Here is a 19,792-nt window from a genome sequence, read left to right as displayed (position 1 = left end):
TTCTTTTCTCATAACATATACCTGGAATCTGGACCATATGACCTTCAACTTGCTCTCCAGGGGATTCAGTGCCAAATAAAATGTGATCAATCTCTCTGTCCTCAATCTTCTCACTTGATGCTGTTGGTTCATCAGTTACTTCAAAGTGTGGTATGCTTTCAACCCATTGTAACACTGGGGTAGTCTCTTCTTCTGGTGTTGGAGAAGATTCAGTCTCCTCTAGAAGAGGTTCTTGAGTTTCCACAGCAGGTGGAGTTGAAGTCTCTGCTTCTTCAGCTTTACTCTCATGCTGCACAACAGCACCGATGGATGGTGTAGGGGAATAAATACCATCTACAGTAGCAGATGGCATAACACTGTCAGTTACTAGAGTTTCACCTCTAGTGATATCATCATCAATGGCAGATGGGGAAGAACCTTCAGCATCTATTTGCTCTGATGTTTTCACAGGTGAAGAGGATACATCCTCTTTTTTCTCTTCACCATCAGTTTCCTTCAGAGTGCTTTCATATACTGCGGATGTTGATGTTGTTAATGCTATACTAATAGTTTCAGATGAGGGGGGAGGTTTCCCATCACCCACTGGAGGTTGTGGTTGCGAGACGGTTGACTGTGCTGAAGGTTGTGTTGTGGTAACTACAACTACTCCAGCAGTGGATTCTTCTTGAACAGCCTCATGAGTAATTCCCTCCCCGGAGCTCTCCTTATCTTGAACTTCAGCGGTCGATGTGGAGGAATGTTCAGTAGCTGATGAGGGTGGTCCTGCCTCAACAAGTTCAGGAACATCAGGTGTTTGGCTGGGTTCTGCACTAAAATCCAGGGGTTGTGGAGTGGCAGATTGTTCAAGTAACTGATCAGAAGATGATATGTGAGTTGAGGCATCCTCTGATATTACTTCCTTATATGCATCTTCAGATGGACTTACTTGGGTCCTTGGCAAGGTTGTTGTGCTTAATTGAACAATTATTTCATGTTGTTGAAGTTGAGTAGTTAGATGAAGTTCTGTATCAGGTCCTGGGGTTGGGTATTCAGTTGCATCTGCTGATGCAGAAGGCAGTGATGTAGAGATCTCTGTTTCTTCTAATTTGCTCTCTGGTGCAGCAGAGTGATCTTGACTAGGAAGGTAACTTGTTTGAACTGGTGAAAGAGTTGTGACTTTAAAAGGTTCTGCTGCAACCGTAGTTTCCACTGATTCTGGGACTTCATCCTGCTCAGTAATTTCATCTCCTGATGATTCACTTAAAGGTGCAGTTTGCGTGTATTCCTCCTTTTCACTTGTTAATGTTTCTTCTGTGCTTACACTGGGTTCTCTATCATTCTCAACTGTATCCATTCCTTTAGCTATGTGTGTAGGAATAACCCCAAACTCAGAAGTCACAGCTTTAACATTGAAGTCTGTTGTTTCAAACTCAGAAGTAAGAGCCAAAGTAGGTTCACCAGATCCTTCACTCTCACCATGTATCCCAGAGGACCTTGGCGTGAAGGTCACAGCTGCTATACCCCCTGCTTCTTCTGTAATAACTGTAGGTGGAAAAGGTGGGGATGACTCTTTGTAAGGTGTTTCTATTTTAACTGCATCCGCATCAATAATAGTCTCTTCCGTTGCTTTTACCCCAATGCTTTGCTGGTCTTCAGTAACATTATCCGTTGGACTTGAGAACAACTCCTCTTCATCCAGACTTTCTTCAGTAAAAATAATTACTGATGGAGTCTTTTCATAAGGCTTTGTGGTGGCTGAGATTTCTTCAATGCCGCTTTCAGCTCGACTGCTTGTTGGACTTGGAAATACAACTTGTTGCTCGTCAAACGTTTCGTACACCACGGAAGATACCATTGGAGTAGATGTAACAGCCATCTCAACATCATCACCTGCAATAGTAACAATGCGAACAGCTCCAGGCACCAGATCAGAAGTAACCGATGTTTTGTCATCAGTGCTGCTTATTTCTGTAACCATGGGTGACCCTTTATCTGTGTGTGCCTTGGCTGTGGCAACTTCTGTTGGGATGACAGTATTAAACAGTACATGAGGTTCTGTTTGCGATGGGTCTTCACCAGAGCTAATGCCTTCTACAAATGATGAATCTGTCTGGGTCTCATCAGTTTTCTTTGCTTCTGTTGTTGTCTTTGGTTTCTCTGTTGAACTGGGTATAGGTGTTGTAATTATCTCAGTATGTGTATCACCAGAGCTTTCTTCTTGTTCTGTGAATGAAGTGACTGCACTTGCAATTTTGTTATCTGTAGTGGTAACTGTGAACTCCTCTTGAGTACTGCTGGAAGCTGCAGAAGCCTTCTCTGTGGGTGATGCTGTAATTGTGGTTTCACCATCCTTTTCGGGCATTGATGTCTTTTCAGCCTCCCCAGGACTAACAGTACTAATGGTAACAAAAGAAGGGAACATGGAATCTGCCTTGACAGCACCTTCTCCCGAACTCTCTCTATCTGTTAAAAGGGTGTCTACACTTGTTACTCTTTCAACATATTTAGTTGCTTCTGTTGCAGATTCTTCACCACTAGTTACCTCTGCGGTTGGTGTACTTTCCCCTTCAGCTCTGATATCAGGAACTAGAGATTCTGTAGTGACTTCATCATCTGCAGCAATGGCAGACTTGCTCGTAGGTTCTTCCTCTCCAGAGCTCTCCTCTTCTGGTAATGTGATGGTTGCTCCTGAAGGGGTACTTTCTGTCCTTGCAGATGTAGCAGCAGATGCCTCAGCACCAGTGACGTAAGCAGGAGATACAGTGGTGCTCATAAGTGGCTCAGCAGCAGACGCTTCCTCTCCAGAACTTTCTTCATCTACTTCGACAGGAGGTAAGCTTTCAACACCCACTACGTCTCCATCACCAGATTTCGTGTCATAGTCATGTGTAGATGTAGCTGCTGTGCTCATAAACTCATCAGCAGCAACTGAAGCTGGAGAATATGTTTTTTGAGTGTCATCTTCTTTTTGTTCATCTGTAAGTGTAGCAATAGTGCTTTTGGATGTTAAATCCACAGTGCTGGGAGATATAGGGGGTTGGAAAATTGAAACATCAATCTCCATTCCTGAAGCATCCTCCTCAGTGATACGATCAACTGGTACAGAAGAGCTCACAATATACTTTTCAGAGATTGTAGTATAGGAAACTGTGGTCTTGACAGAAGCTTCGGTGACCGGAGCATCTCCAGAGCTCTCTTCCTCCTGATTGGAAATGACACCAGTCTCCTTTATGCTGCTGGTGGGCAGTTCTGTAATTTTCTCTGAAGGAGAATCAGGTTCTGCTTTATCTGCTGATGTCTGAGTAGTGTCTGACAAACCTGGAGCGGATGTGACAACAGAACTTTCCTCTTTTTCTGTGACTGAAACTACTGCATCTTTGTCTGTGACAACTGATGATGACACAGTGGATGTCAAAGTTACTTCCATTCTGGAAGATTCTTCTCCAGAGCCTTCCTCTTCCCCAAAAGAAAAAATATGCTTTGGACTGTCGCTTTCCACAGTTTCAATGTTAACTGGAGCTGTTGCCGTGGGCTGGGAAGTTGTAAGGGGAGTGACAGAAGCAGGTTTCTCGGTTGCATTACCACTTTCTGGTTCCAGTTTTTTGTCACCTTGCACTTTAGCATCCTCCTCAGGTTGCTTTGTCGCTGTCATATATGTATCTTCTAATACCTGTGCAGAAAGGATATCAGGCTGGCCAGTGGAAGTGTGCACTGTTGCTGCTTCTGCTGGAGCAATGTCTTCAGTGGCTGTTTCTTGGACTAGTAGCACACACTCTGTGGGGGACACAGCCTCAAATTGATCTCCTCTTGCTTCCTGTGTATCACGATGCTCAGTTACAAGTGTCACCTGATGCTTCCCATTTATGAAGCTCAAAGCTGGGGTGTGGGTCACAGAAGTAGAGGCAAAGAAATCGTGTTCCCCGCTTCCTTCAGAAATGGGTTCCCCTTCTACATCTGTGGGAATGGGAACATCAGCCACAGAAGGCACTAGGTGGTCAAAAGGGTAAGGTAGAAAAACACTGCCTGAGGGTCTTGAAGAGTCAACATCAAGTGGTTGACCCAATATATCCAAAACAGAGCCGACTGCATCTGAAAAAAAAAATATATATATATATATATAAAATGAACATTTCAACACCCGCAGCTCACCGTGACACACAACAAACAAACAAAAAAATCATATGGTTAATCTTTATTTGTACTGTTTGCTCATGCAAGGGTCCTCCCTAAACCTAATACCAAAAATGTAATTTGTGAGTATAGATATTAACCCAACTATTTAGCTTACTTAAAAGTTTGTTTGCCAAAGGGTTCCTCAGCTTGAACCAAAAGGCACTGAACTACATTGTTTCCACATTCCCCTATCGATGCATTTCTAGGCATTTGTTTAGAAGGGTAGGAAACCTTTACTAATGTACTCAAAATACTGTTACCAGTCCTACATATACATTAAACAGATTACAATGTGTTGTCACATAAAGACAAAGCAAGCTCCTCTTTTTAAAAAAGTCAGTGGCACTCACAAAAGATTATGCTTCAAGCTAAAAACTTTTAGTAATCTTTCAAGAGACTGTCTGACAGAAAATAACAAATAAAAAGATGAACAAGGCAAAACATTTTGAATGGCACAAAAAATTGGGAAATGTTAGGCTCTAATTCCTGTCAGAACTGACAGTCTGATGTTTGAATAGTCTGCCTCCATAGTATAGATTCAAGGAGGAGAGCCACATATGTCTTGGTCAGTGGTCTGTCAGTGGTCCAGTAAATACGGGTGGAATATTAAACAGAAAACCATTCTAATAGCCCACACCTGGTAATAAAGTCAGACAAAATAATGATACTTTACGAAGCCTGATTACAATGAAAGAATTAAATTATACAGGTCTCCTTTACAACATACAAAATGAAAACCAGTGGTTTAAAGATGATACTTAATATGTGGTTAAGGTATCTGTATATTTTATCAGCAATTAGAAAAAAAACAGGTGTCAAAATAAGTATTTTACTCTGTAATCTACCTTTTCTCTAACCTGTTATTTGTCCTTTCATTTAACTGTGACTCCGAACATGGGAATTTGAAGACATATGTACTTCAGGTACACAAAACTTGAAAGAAAAAAAAAGTTCTGTGGTACTTCATACATAATATGAGGTAACAAAATAATTTATAATAAGCTATTTCATAAAACCAGTTGAATTTGTCTAACTAAAATAAGCTTGAAATGGCAAATGTGCAATTTAGAAATATATATATTGTGTTCAATATACATTACAGTAGACTACAAAAGTCTTTATAAAAGTCCCGAATTATTCATTCAAAATGCTACTTATTCCACTAGAACAGAAACCTGATCAAGCACACGAATGTGGAGAGTACGAGTAAATGAAATATATGTGATGGGAAAAAATACTAGAATTAGAGACCAACAATTCATGTTTTTGAATAGGAGGATTAGAGGGATGCTGTTTGTAATTGCACAATCTTGAGTTTGCGCCTTATATGAAAACCTGTTTGCAGGATGCTACAGGCAGAAGAAGTATAATAATCCTGTACATTAAATATACAGTATGTGAGCAAATTATACATTATATATAGCATTATATGGAATGAAAGCACTGGTAACTACTAAACTTCCTGCATTTCAAAACTGATTATCAACCTGGATATTGTGTCCTCATTCCCAAAGATCTAACCATCTGCAAGAGTTTAGCAGAAAATGGCTACCTCAACCATATGCTACTAATTTCTCAATTTGCATCCTGTTAGCTGACGTCGCCTGTCGTAACCATGGAAACACAAAGCAGCAATTGTTAACTTAATGTTAAATAAATATGGAATCGTATTAGGATAAATAACATTCCTGCGAAGGAACAGGCAAACCCAAGGAGGCATACATTGATGACAGCACCCTGGTAACTCAATCCTCAGAAGGTAAAAGTAAAGCAGAAGTAATTAGGTGGGGTGATTAGACTGGTGATTGATGTTGGAAGGGCCATGCCATTTGCCCTGGGGTTATTTCTTCCTGATAGTTCCTAAGCCCTTAGACACAAAAAGGCTTTTGTTTCCCTAGCTGTCCAGGACAGTCTAATAATGACCACAAACTAACCCTGAAAGCAACAAATCCTTCTTAATATGATTTTCTTCTACAAATACTGGGTGTTTGGACAACAAGCCACTGTTATTGAAAGCACATGGTTATATCACATAATGTTATGTTATTAAACCACACAAGAAGCAGTATAACATGACATTTCCATGTATAGAACAGTGCCTAAAACAAAGGTGACTAAAATGACTAAAATGTTGTTTAAGCGTTAACTAAAAGCTATGTCTAGATCTATAAATACATTTTATTAAAAGTCAGTCATATAAAAATGGGTCACAGAAAGAAAGGCAGCTTGTTAGTGATGATACATTTATATATTATAATCCCATAATCCTGCCCTTCCACTGCATAGTTTTGCTGCAGACTCAAGCTAATACACTCATGCAAACAACGTTTTCCATTTCCTGACATTTCCATTTCAGTCTGAATTATTTGGTTAAGATGCATAAAGCCAAACGCTTCTGTTTCCCACATACTTTTTAAAATAAACCTTGCATCAAATTTACCAATTAATTAAACCCATATTATCCTTCCTTTCCAAATCCCACATTGGGACATAAGGAACTTAACAGGTGGATGGTAACAACCAGATGACTTTCAGAATGAAGCTGCAGACCACACTACCAAGCCAGGGCCTGTAATCTCAATTCAGTAATAAAGGATATGTTTCTTCCTCCACTAAACCTAAACTCAATTATAAAGTATAACAGTGTTCTCACAGGCAGCAGCCTGACTAGATTAGTGGCTCCAAACCGGAACACCTGCAACTGGGGATGTTACAGATGTGAACACCTGTTTTTTTTTTGTTTTTTGTTGTTGCTGTGTTTGCCTGGGAACGGTTAGGAAGAACCTGAATGACCATTAACAGCCACTGCCAAAGCTCAAAGCCTCATAATAAGCATCTGTTAAATTAAAACATGTCAAACATATAAACAACCAAGGGCACGGTTTTACAAGACACTTCAGTACAGTTTGTATTGTCACTCTTCTATGTGTATGGATGGGTTTGCAAGTAATTACCTTGTGTGTACTTTCTTCTCACATTGTCTACTGGACATTTTCTTCTGTTCAATAATGTTCTATTCCCTTCTGGTTTTAAAGGTAACCACAGTGCTTTTGTGTGCAAACTGAAAATGTACCCTACCAGTTTCTTCTTGTACTGTACATATTTACACATTTTAGCATTTCTCTAGAAGCAGAACATAATTCATGATTTGAAACGACAGATGTATTCCCCCTTTGCAGAGAAGCAAAGAAAATAAACCAAATCTTTAAGGTGGTTGAGAAACTGAATTTCAAATGGAAATGGGAAAATAACAGGGAAAGCTAAATTATTTAGCACTGTATTAACAAAGTTATAAAACTAGATTCATGGTAACATGTGTTTAACACATCCTTAGCACACATTCTTAGTATTTACCAGCTGAATAATTTTAATAATTGCTTAACATACCCTGTATATATAATACTCTAGTAATTATTTACCCTATAAACACAAATCTAACAGGCATGTTAAACTAATGTTTAAAACAAATGTTAGTGATGTGTTTTAAGTAGTTAAATAATACATTATATTAAACAAGTGAGCTTAGTAACATACTACAATTGGCAATTGTGACCATTGGAGACTTTTTTTTTTTTTATGCACCACTAAAAACGAATGGAATTATACTAAGAAAATCTTAACATTAATGGTAATGTCATTTTTTCCAATGTATTTCGTTTAGTAACCGGCTACAACAGCCAGTAGTAGCGCCTGGGAATTCATCAATAAACTCTCTACCACCGAAACGAATGTTAAAATGCCTATAAACACTCACTCTTGCTGGACTGCTTCCAGATGGTAAGCAGCAGTCTCTCGCCATACGGGCTGAGGCTCTGCATGACATCATTCCTGACGTGACATCCTGGTTACAGACCGCTATATGTATACAGGTAGTCAGCCAGCAAGAGGACTCTGAGCTGGGCTCTGTGCCCGAGCAAACAGAGCGCTAATGGGTCATTATCCCGCTGTAATAACACATTCATTTCACTAGACTCAACAGCAGTCTTGCTGTGGTCACCTGTCCAGTTTATAAACTGTCCCTAAGCAATGACAGTGGTGTGGCAATTAATGCAGATCAACAAGTCAACTATAAACCAGACATTTCAGTATGGTTCCTTTAACTGTTTAACATGTAGGAATCGGTGACTTCATGCTTTAGACATGATTCAGCCATTACACATTGAACTGAATTCCCACTTCTTTGAACTGAACACCCCTTGCTGGACAGTACCTGTATTGTATGTCTGAAACTCCTGCAATAGCTGAACAAACACCAGTTAACAGCCCTCTAAAGCTAATTGACAGTCTTCTCATTTTTTTTTTCTTTTGGTTACTCAACTTCAAAGCTAGACCACCTTACATAAATACTGCCTTTCCTGAAGCTTCAATCCATGAGAAGAGCCTTATGTCCAGATCTCTTAAGTGATTAACCCAAGGAGTCATGTGGAAACCTACTCTAATTCCAATCACCTGAAACATGAAGCAGTTTCTGAACCCTGATGCAAAAAGAAAATAACACAGGCCTAAAAGCCATGCCCTGTTGCAGTGACCTACACACCCCTTAATGCAATCTCCAGCTGTAAGCTGTTGGCTGATTTTTTTAGATTTTCTTTTTAAACAATGTAAACCTCATGAGTCTGCATCTGTATAAACTAAGGTGGTCCTGGCAATTACTGTGGAGCAAACTGTTCCCCTGACTGCAGACTGCACATGTTCTGTGAATAAGTATTGTCTGAAATTCCAAACCTGTACACTCTGTTTTCTTGTAACAAAGATCAGCATCACTAAAGACACATCATTGTACATTAGTCAAAATGAGCAATCACAGTATGCAAAGAAAAAGGTTAAATGAGTTAACTTTTACAACACTAAGAAACTTTGCAGAAAAGACAACCCCACTATAACTAGTTTCAGTGGCTCATGGAAATAAGTCATATAAAAATTATAGTGGGCAATACCAAAGACCAGGACCAGTTAACTAGTCTGCGGTGTTACTTTTCCTACCGTATCACTCTTTCGTTTTGTGTGGAGCTATTTTTCATTGACTTCTTCCAGGTCTGCAGCGTTTAAAGAGTTAGTAGTTATCACTGCACTCCAGTGCATACCCAACACTATAATAACTACACCTCTGACAGGCTGACTTTGTAGACAACATACAGAAGACAAAGGTACTAGTAACATGCAATTCATATGAAGAAACAGTCTAGTTTGTGAATGAAGACATTTATATATTTCCATTTCTGTATGTTGCTATGGAAATGTATGATAGCTACAGTTTTCTGTAGCTATCATACATTGTTGAGCCTCTTTTGTAATGAACTGGTTTCCAATATGGTTTTGACTATTTATCACATGGTCCTGCTCACTGGAATCACAAGGCACAGATGTGGAATTGTAAAGTGTGTTCATTTTTGGTAACTAGTTCAAAATGTTGAATAGTTTTCAAAGTTTTATTTACAGAATAAAAGAGAGGTGCTGACATGAGGGATCAACCACCACCACATTTGAATAACTAAACACTTTATCTAGCACCATGAATAAGGTTGTATCATGCCATGGATTTGCACAGGTATGGCATCACAGGAACAGTGTTTTATACAGACTTATAGCAGTATCCCAGACACTGGAGTCAAGGATGCTGTTCCCTTCCTAAATCCTAAGAGGGCTCGGGAAATAGCACATGCATTAAATTATCGCACGGCAGGGAGATTTATGACCTAAAACAGAATTAGGTCATTCTAAAACCAGACTGTTTCCATTGTTACTCTAGTTATATTCTAGAAATTCAACAGCACCTAAAGCATTATAAATAAGAACTTGTTTTCAACTGCCTTATTTATGAGTAATTTTTCTATGAACTTTCCATACTAGTGTAGAATCTCATAATAACAATATTGTACCAAATAAAGTATTTTCTTTTATTGTCTTTTCATGAATAAAAGCTCAGTCAAAGAAATTCAGTTACAGTTTGTCATCTAACAATGCTCATTTCATTTTCATTTCCATGGCAACAGGTTTACAGATACATTTCTTCCCTACATACAGTAGCTGACTCATAGTTTGTAACTCATGTTTCCATGGTAACGTCAAATGAGGTCAAAAGGGGGCCTAGCTAGAGGGGTGAAGAGCAGTCGTCATACATACCAATTGCATATGACAAGATGTCAAAATCCTCTCATGGTTAGAAAATCAGGAAGTGTTCCTTTGGCTGCCACTCACTTGACAAACTCTTATATTTGATGGAGATGGATTGCTCCCAAGGGAACTTAGGCTGAGCACTGCCAGGGGGGCCACCATATAAGCAGCAGAGTGAAACAGTCCCCGCAATACGCTTTTACTTAACTAGAGAATTGATTATATATGTGTTACCTTTTAAAAGCACTCCTGTGTCAAATCTAAATCCATGCAACAAAAACAAATGGCTTGCCATGCAGTAAGTTTAACATGAACCTTGGAAAAAGCTGATCATTGCCAAGATCTATAGCCAGAGTGGGGGCCAAAGAACACAACCTGGTGGAATGAAGCTCCTGCTTAACATAGAGCCAGTCTGCATAGTCAGACCCCTATTCACCATACCAGCAAGTCTCTTTAAAACATTGTATTAAAAACATATATAAACTTCAAAATTTAGCTTAGAGGTCTGCAGGCTAAGTTATCATTGGCAAAAAAAGCTGAAACTGTTTTAATACTTTATTCTCCCTAGCTCTGGTAACATGCATCACAAAAAAGAATGAATATCTCATTAAATCAGCTCAGCAAGGTCTTACCCCATTTTGCAGTTGTAATGTGGCACCTGGACCTGGGTAGCATTACGATTTGAAACAAGGGTGCCCTGGTGCGAGGTCCTACTTTTCTAACTATCACATTGCTTATGAAAAGCAGAAATTGAAACCGGTTTAAAAATAATGAAGATAACCAAAAACATCTGTAGACTGCTCCATAATCATTTTTCACTATACTGACAAGGTTCACTAATAGACCTTGAAGGTGCAAGCATTTCATCATTTCACCGTTCACATCACCTCATCTGACAGGCCTAGCTAATCATAAAGACCTCAATTACAGACCTCATGCTGCGCAACAGCTAATGATGGCATGACAGGAGCCTGGTACTGAACCACACAGCTGTGTACCTGACCACGTACAGTAATCTTATTTAGCACAGGTCTTCATCACTGTATGTGAAGCCTAGTACTGTTCAAGGCAGAGAATCAAAAGGTAGAGAACCCACGTTTTGTAAGACACAACACAAAAGGCGTATGTAGGGCCCATATTAAGGAACAAGTGCAAAGGCAAAAAGCACATTTAAATATTTTAAAGGTATAAAACTAGCAAGGAACTGCTCAGAACCATAATTTAACTGACCCTTCAGTTAAATGAGATATTTCTATGTATATACTTTTACAATTGTTGTATTACTCGTATAAACTGTAGCTTAAGGGGCCCATACAGTACATTATATTAAATAAAAACCCAAGGTTTACCAAATACAGCAAAAAGACCCCTCAATGGTGTTAATAAGCACATAACAGAAATCAATTGTCTCTTTAAAAGTCATCATTACAGACATTAACACTTTAGGTTTGTAAAATTGCAAAGTGAGGTTTTAAAAAATGTTAATAATGAAAAGGCTGTAATATTTGTGCACTATAGAAAATCCAAGATATTTCAACCTCAAAGGAAAATCAATTAGAGCTAAACAAGAAGAAATACTAAGTTGTCCAACTCTAAATATAAAGTATTTACTTTACAAAGAGAACCCTCATTATAAAGCAAGTGATTTCATCTTGTCTGGAACTGGTAACTACTAGTTACAGCACTTGAGGTGTACACTGGAAAATAAGCATCAATATCTAATAAAATAAATATGAGCCAAAAACAATACTATGACAGTAGTCTAGAGGTTACATACAACTAAACTGTGTCAACTACTAACTGACAGAACTCTAGAACAGAAATTTCACTAAACTTCAACAAATCTCAACAAAATAAGATAAACAAAAATAAGGCCCACATGATGTTGTTATAAAGCCAGTTCTAGTGAAGAAATCAAGGGATTGATCCTACCTGATCCATTCCCTTTGATGTTGATGACAATGACATTCACCTTCCCAAACGGTATAGGCTTTTCTGTGGCAGTTTTCCTTGTACAGGGAACAGTAAGGATTTCTGGGGTGGCTGTAGTTTTCATGTCATAGGGCGGCAGAGTTGGCTTGGCAACAGAATAAGGTCTGGTGGCCACAGTAGTGAAGTATTCAGTATCAATTTCTGACACGGCATCCTTGCCCATGATTTCTTTGCCAGAAGATTCGGGCATTCCAATTGGAGACTCATCAATAATGACCATGTCTCTGGTTGTGTCTTCACCTGGTTCGCTTTCCAGGAGGACAGGTGCTCTCCCAGTTACTGCAGTTATTTTGGGCAATACTGTTTGAACTGGAGTTTCTAAATCAGGTGAGCCAATTGTGTAGGCCATGCTCATAGCCTCAGTTGGTTTAACTGTTGATGGTTCTTCAGTTTCCTCTTTGTAAACAATTACTGGCTGTCCTGCATTCCTGTCTGGAGAGGTAAGAATCTCTGCAGGTTTAGTAACACCTTCATGTAATTTAACAGTGCTTAATGCTGGTGGGGAGCTTGATTCAGGTGCAGAGGTAACTTTGGCTGTTTTTTCTGTTGACTTTGGCTCCTCAAACATGGCAGACCCTTCAGTTTCCTCTGTGGTCACACTAGGTGTCTTTTCCTCGCCCTCTTTAATTTCTGAGCTTGATGTGACTGATGGTGACACAGTGACATCACTAGCTGGTGTAGCCTGTGTTCTAGTAGCATATGTGCTAGGTTCAGCAGCCTCTGATATAACCTCTGGCTTGGAAACAGTGACCGCTTCATATGGAGTACCTTGGAAATGTTCCTCAAGCATTGCAGACCCTTCTGTGTCTTCTGGTATATCAGACACTGTCTCTTTCTTTTCTAGTAAACCAGTGGTTGCAACCACTGTTGCTTCAGTTGTGATTACTTCAACTTCAGGTAGTGCAGATTCAAATTTGGACGTCGTACTGGGAGTACTGGCTTCTATTTCTGTAGTCTCCTCGCCCACAGCAGATCCTTCCTCACTGGGGGGTTCAGCTTCAACTAACTGCCCAGAAGAAGTGGTGTCTTCATCTTTTTGAGGACTAGTTGTAGATTGAGCATCAACTGTCGGTTCAACTGCAGCTTCACTTAGTTGTACTTTTGAAAGTTCTGCTCTACTGGTTTCATTAGGCTCCTCATACATAGCAGATCCTTCTTCTACTGTAGGTTCAGCAGAGGTTGCTAATTGTTCGGTAGCCACAGGCTTGCTCACAGGAGAGGTGCTAGGTTCAGCATCTTCTCTGGATGAAAGAGTCTCTGAAACAACTGTTGACTCAGTTGGTATTACTCTGACATGCTCCAGTGTGCTTGCTTCTGGTTGTGCAGATTTGGGTTCAGTTGTAGAAAGATCAGGAGAGCTGGCTTCTGTTTCATTAGTTTCTTCATAGATAGCAGAACCTTCTTCTTGGGGTCCAGCTTCTATTAACAGTTCCTTTTTGTGAGGAACACTTGTAGGCTCAGAACTTACTGTTAGGTGAACGGAGGCTTCACTTGGTTGTACTTTAGAAGGCTCTGGTGTACTGGCCTTTGTTTCTTCAGGCTCCTCAATCATAGCAGATCCCTCAGCTGCATCTGGAATTGCACTGGCTGAACTTCCTTCCAGCAGGTCTTTGGATGAGGTGACAACCTGTCGTACCATACCAGACTCAGTTGTGTGAGGAGTATGTGAAATCAATGCTGCATCAGTCGTGATTACTTCAAACTTGTCTAGAGTTCTTGTTTCTGGCTGTGCATCTACTCTGGATGAAAGAGTCTCAGAAACAACTCTTGACTCAGTTGGTATTACTCTGACATGCTCCTGTGTGCTTGCTTCTGGTTGTGCAGATTTGGGTTCAGCTGTAGAAAGATCAGTGGAGCTGGCTTCTGTTTCCTCCATCTCCTCAAACATAGCAGATCCTTCCAGCAGGTCTTTAGATGAGGTCGCAACCTGCTCCTTTGTGGGAGTCACTGAAGGCTCAGGTGTGTGAGGAGTCTTTGAAACCACTGCTGCTTCAGTTGCAGTCACTTCAACTTTGTCTTCTGGTTGTGCAGATTCAGGTATGGATGTTGTACGAGGAGTAATGTCTTCTGTTTCTTTAGTATCCTCATACATGGCAGATCCTTCCACACTGGTGGGTATAGCTTTGACTAACAGCTCAGAAGAAGTGGGGTCTTCATCTTTGTGAGGACTAGATGTAGCCTCAGAGCCTACTGTTAGGTGAACTGAGGCTTCACTTGGTTGAACTTTAGAAGGCTCAAGTGTACTGGCATTTGTTTCTTCAGGCTCCTCAAACATAGCAGATCCCTCAGCTGCATCTGGAATTGCACCGGCTGAACTTCCTTCCAGCAGGTCTTTGGATGAGGTGACAACCCGCTCCGTTGTGAGAGTAGTTGGAGGCACAGTTGAGTGAAGAGTCTGTAAAATCACTGCTGCTTCAGCTGTGATTACTTCAACTTTGTCTGCTGTTCCTGTTTCTGGTTGTGCAGATTCAGGTTCGTCTATAGAAAAATCAGCACTGACTGTTGCAGGAATGATATTATCCTCTGATTCTTTCATCTCTTCATACATAGCAGATCCTTCAGCTTCATCTGGAATTGCACTGGCTGGACTTCCTTCCACTAGGACCTTGGAGGAGGTGACAACCTGCCATACCACAGCAGACTCAGTTGTGCGAGGAGTCTGTGAAATCAATGCTGCATCAGTTGTGATTATTTCAACCTTGTCTAGCGGGCTTGTTGCGGGCTGCGCAGATTTTGGTTCAGATGTTGCTTGAGGAGTACTGTCTTCCGTTTTTGTAGTCTCCTCATACATGGCAGATCCTTCCTTAACCTGGGGTGTAGCTTCTACTACCATCTCAGAAGAAATGGTGCCTTCATCTTTGTAAAGACTGGTTGCACTTACTTTGAGAGTTTCAGAAAGGACTGTGGCTTCACTTTGTTGTGCTTTAGAAGGTTCTGTTGTGCTGGCTTTTGTTTTGTCAAGCTCCTCATACACAGCAGATCCTTCAAATACCTCTGGAAGTGCACTGGTTGGTCTTTCTCCTAATAGGTCTTTGGATGACGTGTCAACCTGCTCAGTTTTGGGACTAGCTGCAGGCTCAGTTGTGTGAGAAGTCTTTGAAACCACTGCTGCTTCAGTTGCAGTCACTTCACCTTTGTCTTCTGGTTGTGCAGATTCAGGTATGAATGTTGTACGAGGAGTAATGTCTTCTGTTTCTTTAGTATCCTCATACATGGCAGATCCTTCCACACTGGTGGGTATGGCTTTGACTAACAGCTCAGAAGAAGTGGGATCTTCATCTTTGTGAGGACTAGATGTAGCCTCAGAACCTACTGTTAGGTGAACTGAGGCTTCACTTGGTTGAACTTTAGAAGGCTCAAGTGTACTGGCATTTGTTTCTTCAGGCTCCTCAAACATAGCAGATCCCTCAGCTGCATCTGGAATTGCACCGGCTGAACTTCCTTCCAGCAGGTCTTTGGATGAGGTGACAACCCACTCCGTTGTAAGAGTAGCTGGAGGCACAGTTGAGTGAAGAGTCTGTAAAATCACTGCTGCTTCAGCTGTGATTACTTCAACTTTGTCTGCTGTTCCTGTTTCTGGTTGTGCAGATTCAGGTTCGTCTATAGAAAAATCAGCACTGACTGTTGCAGGAATGATATTATCCTCTGATTCTTTAGTCTCTTCATACATAGCAGATCCTTCAGCTTCATCTGGAATTGCACTGGCTGGGCTTCCTTCCACTAGGACCTTGGAGGAGGTGACAACCTGCCATACCACAGCAGACTCAGTTGTGCGAGGAGTCTGTGAAATCAATGCTGCATCAGTTGTGATTATTTGAACCTTGTCTAGCGTGCTTGTTGCGGGCTGCACAGATTTTGGTTCAGATGTTGCTTGAGTACTGTCTTCCGTTTTTGTAGTCTCCTCATACATGGCAGATCCTTCCTCAACCTGGGGTGTAACTTCTACTACCATCTCAGAAGAAATGGTGCCTTCATCTTTGTAAAGACTGGTTGCACTTACTCTGAGAGTTTCAGAAAGGATTGTGGATTCACTTGGTTGTACTTTAGAATGTTCTGTTGTACTGGCTTTTGTTTTGTCAAGCTCCTCATGCACAGCAGATCCTTCAGATACCTCTGGAAGTGCACTGGTTGGTCTTTCTCCTAATAGGTCTTTGGATGACGTGTCAACCTGCTCAGTTGTGGCAGTACCTGCAGGCTCAGTTGTGTGAGGAGTCTTTGAAACCACTGCTGCTTCAGTTGCAGTCACTTTGTCTTCCATTTGTTTGGATTCTAGCACAGGTGTTGCACGAGGACTGGTGGCTTCTGTTGTTGTGGTCTCCTCATACAGGGCAGATCCTTCATAAGAAGAGGTCTCTTCGTCTTTGTGTGGACTAGAAGAAGAGGCCTGTGTTGATCCACTGCTTGTGACAAATAAACCTGTTACCTGGTCCATGGCACTTACTTCCTCAGAAGATTGGTCTGGCATCTTCTGTGTTACTATTTCTTCTGACCTGACAGCTGGAAAAGTAGATGAATCACCAATTGTGTACACAACAGTAGACTCAGAGCCATCTTCTTTATATAGAGCTGATCCTTCAACAGCTTCTGCTGGCTGAACAGATTCTTCTGTAGGCCCATCACTCGTGACACCATCCCTCATCAAAACCGTTGTCAAGGACACTGTGCTCTGAGTTGTTTCTGTCATAGGGCTAGGAGATGTAGTTATGGTTGTAGTGCTAGCTGCTGGTTTTCTATCACTATCCAAAACATAGAGTGTGGTTGTAGTTTCCATGTAGGGAACTGTGCTATGTTCATCCTGTGTGGTAACTTCAGTTTCAGATGTAGCTGTCGAAGGAGTTTCCTGGTCCTTGCCACTTCCTTCCTCATCAAAAAGGTCTTGCTGTGTAACAGCACTTGCAGCTGGAACTTCTGTGTATGCAACAGTAGAGGCATCTTCTTTATATATAGTTGTCCTTTCTACTTCTTCTCCTGGTTGACTGCTAAGAAGACTAGTGGTTTCAGTAGGTACAGTAATGTCAGGTAGCACTTTGCTAGTAGGTTGTGAATGCACATATTCAGCTTCATGTGAACCTAGTACTGTTGTAACATGGTCATCACTTTTTGCTTCCATTGGTATGTAGGTGGCCTCAACCTGCATATGGATTTCTTCAGTCAGTGTTCTGGACAACAACACATCTGAAGAAACTGTTCTAGTTTGTGTTTGTACAGGTGTGTATGTTGTAAGCCCATGAGGTCTAGGTGTAGCTTCTGAGAGTTCTTCACCCAAAATTGTGCTTGTGCCTTCAGATACAATGGATTGTTCAAGACCACTGCTTTCCTCAGTAAGGTCTTCCTCTGTGCTTTTCTGTGTTGGAGGCATTGAAGCAGTTGAGACTACTTCAAAAACACTATTCGTTCCAGTTTCCTCCTCTGTAGAAAGCAAGAGCTGCTTTGTAGTAGACACATGAAGAACCTCTTCATATACCGTGAAAGGTTCTTCAGCATCGTCTTCAACATCAGATTTTGGAGGCAACATTTTAGCCGGTGTCACTGGGGTAGACTGTAGATCCACAGAACTAGAAACCATCGCTGTACTTGGTTTCACTGTCAGCTCCTCTGGAAAGGTGGTTTCTTCTGTAGTGGGATAAAACGTGTCACCTCTAGGCTTCACATCTGGCACACTCTCAAGTTGGATTTCTTCAGAAATGAAAATATAATTTTTCTCTTCTTCTGACAGGACATTAGACACAGGAGTTGGCACTGTAGCATCAGAGGTGCTAGACATCTCAACGGGAACTGATGCTTCACTGGAAACATAGACTCCTGCTGTTTTGGACCTGTCTGCAGTTAGGGATGTTGGTGGCACTCGTGTGGTCTCACTGTCCTGGTCCTGTTCGGGTTCAAATGTATCGTGCTCAACAGGACTAGCCATACTTGTTGAAAACATTGATGGAGACTCTGTAGCATCTTGTTCACTGATGTCTGGCTGTACAGTTTCAGTCTCTACACGGCCGACAGGAATGCTTTCTGCAACTGTCAAAGTTGTAGTGTCAGCCTCTGGGGCAACAGAACTTAGTAAGTCAATCACTGTTAAGACATCATTGGTGAGAAGGGGACCTTGCTCATGTGTGTTATCGTGGTGTGGAGATCTTGGTTGGAATACTCCAGAATGTAAATCAGCAACAGTCTGTGACTCTACTTCAGCTTCCACACTAATTTCATTCTCTGGGGTTGCAGGTTCCGAACTTGGATCCTTTGTTGAGCTATTACCCTTTTCTATCAATGAGATGGCCATGGTGGGCTTCACTGTTGCTTGTGATGTTTGAGATATGTTTTTACGTAGTGAATCCATGCCTTCCACTGATACGTCAACAGCAGTGAACGCCTTTGTAGGCTCTTTACCTGGAAAAACAAAATGTCATAGTGATTAGTCTCTGGATGAATGGGAGATTAATAGCCAGTATGGCGTACTGTTACACTGTATGGGGGTTGCAGGTGTTTCATATGCTGGGAAGGTTAGCCAAACCACCAAGGCAGATTTATTAAAGGCTCAGTTAGCAGATAAAAGTGTTTACCATTTAACACAACATAATATATACTGAAGGCCAAAATGTAATAATTTATTTTATTAATTATCAGCTTTGTCTGTTACTTAGTTCATATGTGACAATGCTATAACACAGTTCAACATATACAGCATACTACACATATTTACACCTGGCATACAGTATTACAGTACATGCATTTATAATAGTATATGGCAAAGAATAGACATAAACATGCATTTAGCATATACTTAGTGTTCCGCATGTTTTTATATTTAAAAAAAAATGGAATTTTTCGGAGTTTATTTTACATATATTAAAATAGGGATAAAATCGATAATAAATAGTTTTTAATTGAAACATCGGTAAAAAAAATCGGGGGGGGGGGGGGGGGGGAATCTCAGTATACACACTTTACATGTGGAATATGATGCGTAGCAGTTCTGGTTTCTGATTAAGTTTAATGTCCCTGGCATGTATGATGAAACAGAATCTGTGCAAGTTGAGGCCACATTTTCCCATGTTGCGTTTGGGCAATCGCTGTGCTGACAGAAATAGTACCTACAGAAGGTATGAACATGACATCAGCACAAAACAAGCCAGGTTTATTCGTCTTCAAATCATAAAAATAAAAGAAAATTGACAGAACTGGGCAGTGCAAGCCATCAGGAGATGAAAATCACACTGGACATTTCCATCAATGTGTTACATAAGTTTACCAAAGCATCACCATTTTCTGTCAAATATTTATGATTAAGATTGGCAGTGTTAGGCAGTGTTTTAGCTGATGGACAGTACAGTCACACAACGTCACCAATACATACCTCTCTGCAGTCTGCAATAAACAGTGGCTTTCCAGCAAATCACAGCACTCTGACAAACTCATTAACATAGTCATTTTGCGCTCTCTTTTTATTAAAGTGCATGTAAAAACTGATTGCATGTCTCTCAGTTCACTTTATTGTTTTAGTTTAATGTGTCGCTTATTTTTCTGTGTTCTTTTATTGTCA

The 19,792-nt window shown here is 40.7% G+C and overlaps 1 protein-coding gene across 1 annotated transcript in view; it reads right to left on the bottom strand.

Annotated features, from left to right (window-relative positions):
- LOC117403976 (versican core protein) overlaps positions 1–19,792 on the bottom strand; it is a 59,195-nt gene that overhangs the window by 17,375 nt on the left and 22,028 nt on the right. The window contains exons 8-9 of the mRNA XM_034006524.3: positions 12,199–18,639; positions 22–4,068 (exon numbers count right to left, since the gene is read on the bottom strand). Coding sequence (XP_033862415.3) covers positions 22–4,068; positions 12,199–18,639 — 10,488 coding nt within the window. The remainder of the gene's footprint in view (positions 1–21; positions 4,069–12,198; positions 18,640–19,792) is intronic.

This window comes from Acipenser ruthenus, chromosome 1 (genome assembly GCF_902713425.1).
Source record: "Acipenser ruthenus chromosome 1, fAciRut3.2 maternal haplotype, whole genome shotgun sequence".
Lineage (NCBI taxonomy): Eukaryota > Metazoa > Chordata > Actinopteri > Acipenseriformes > Acipenseridae > Acipenser > Acipenser ruthenus.
Note: the sequence above shows the minus strand (reverse complement) of the source record. Positions and strands in the feature narration are given on the sequence as shown.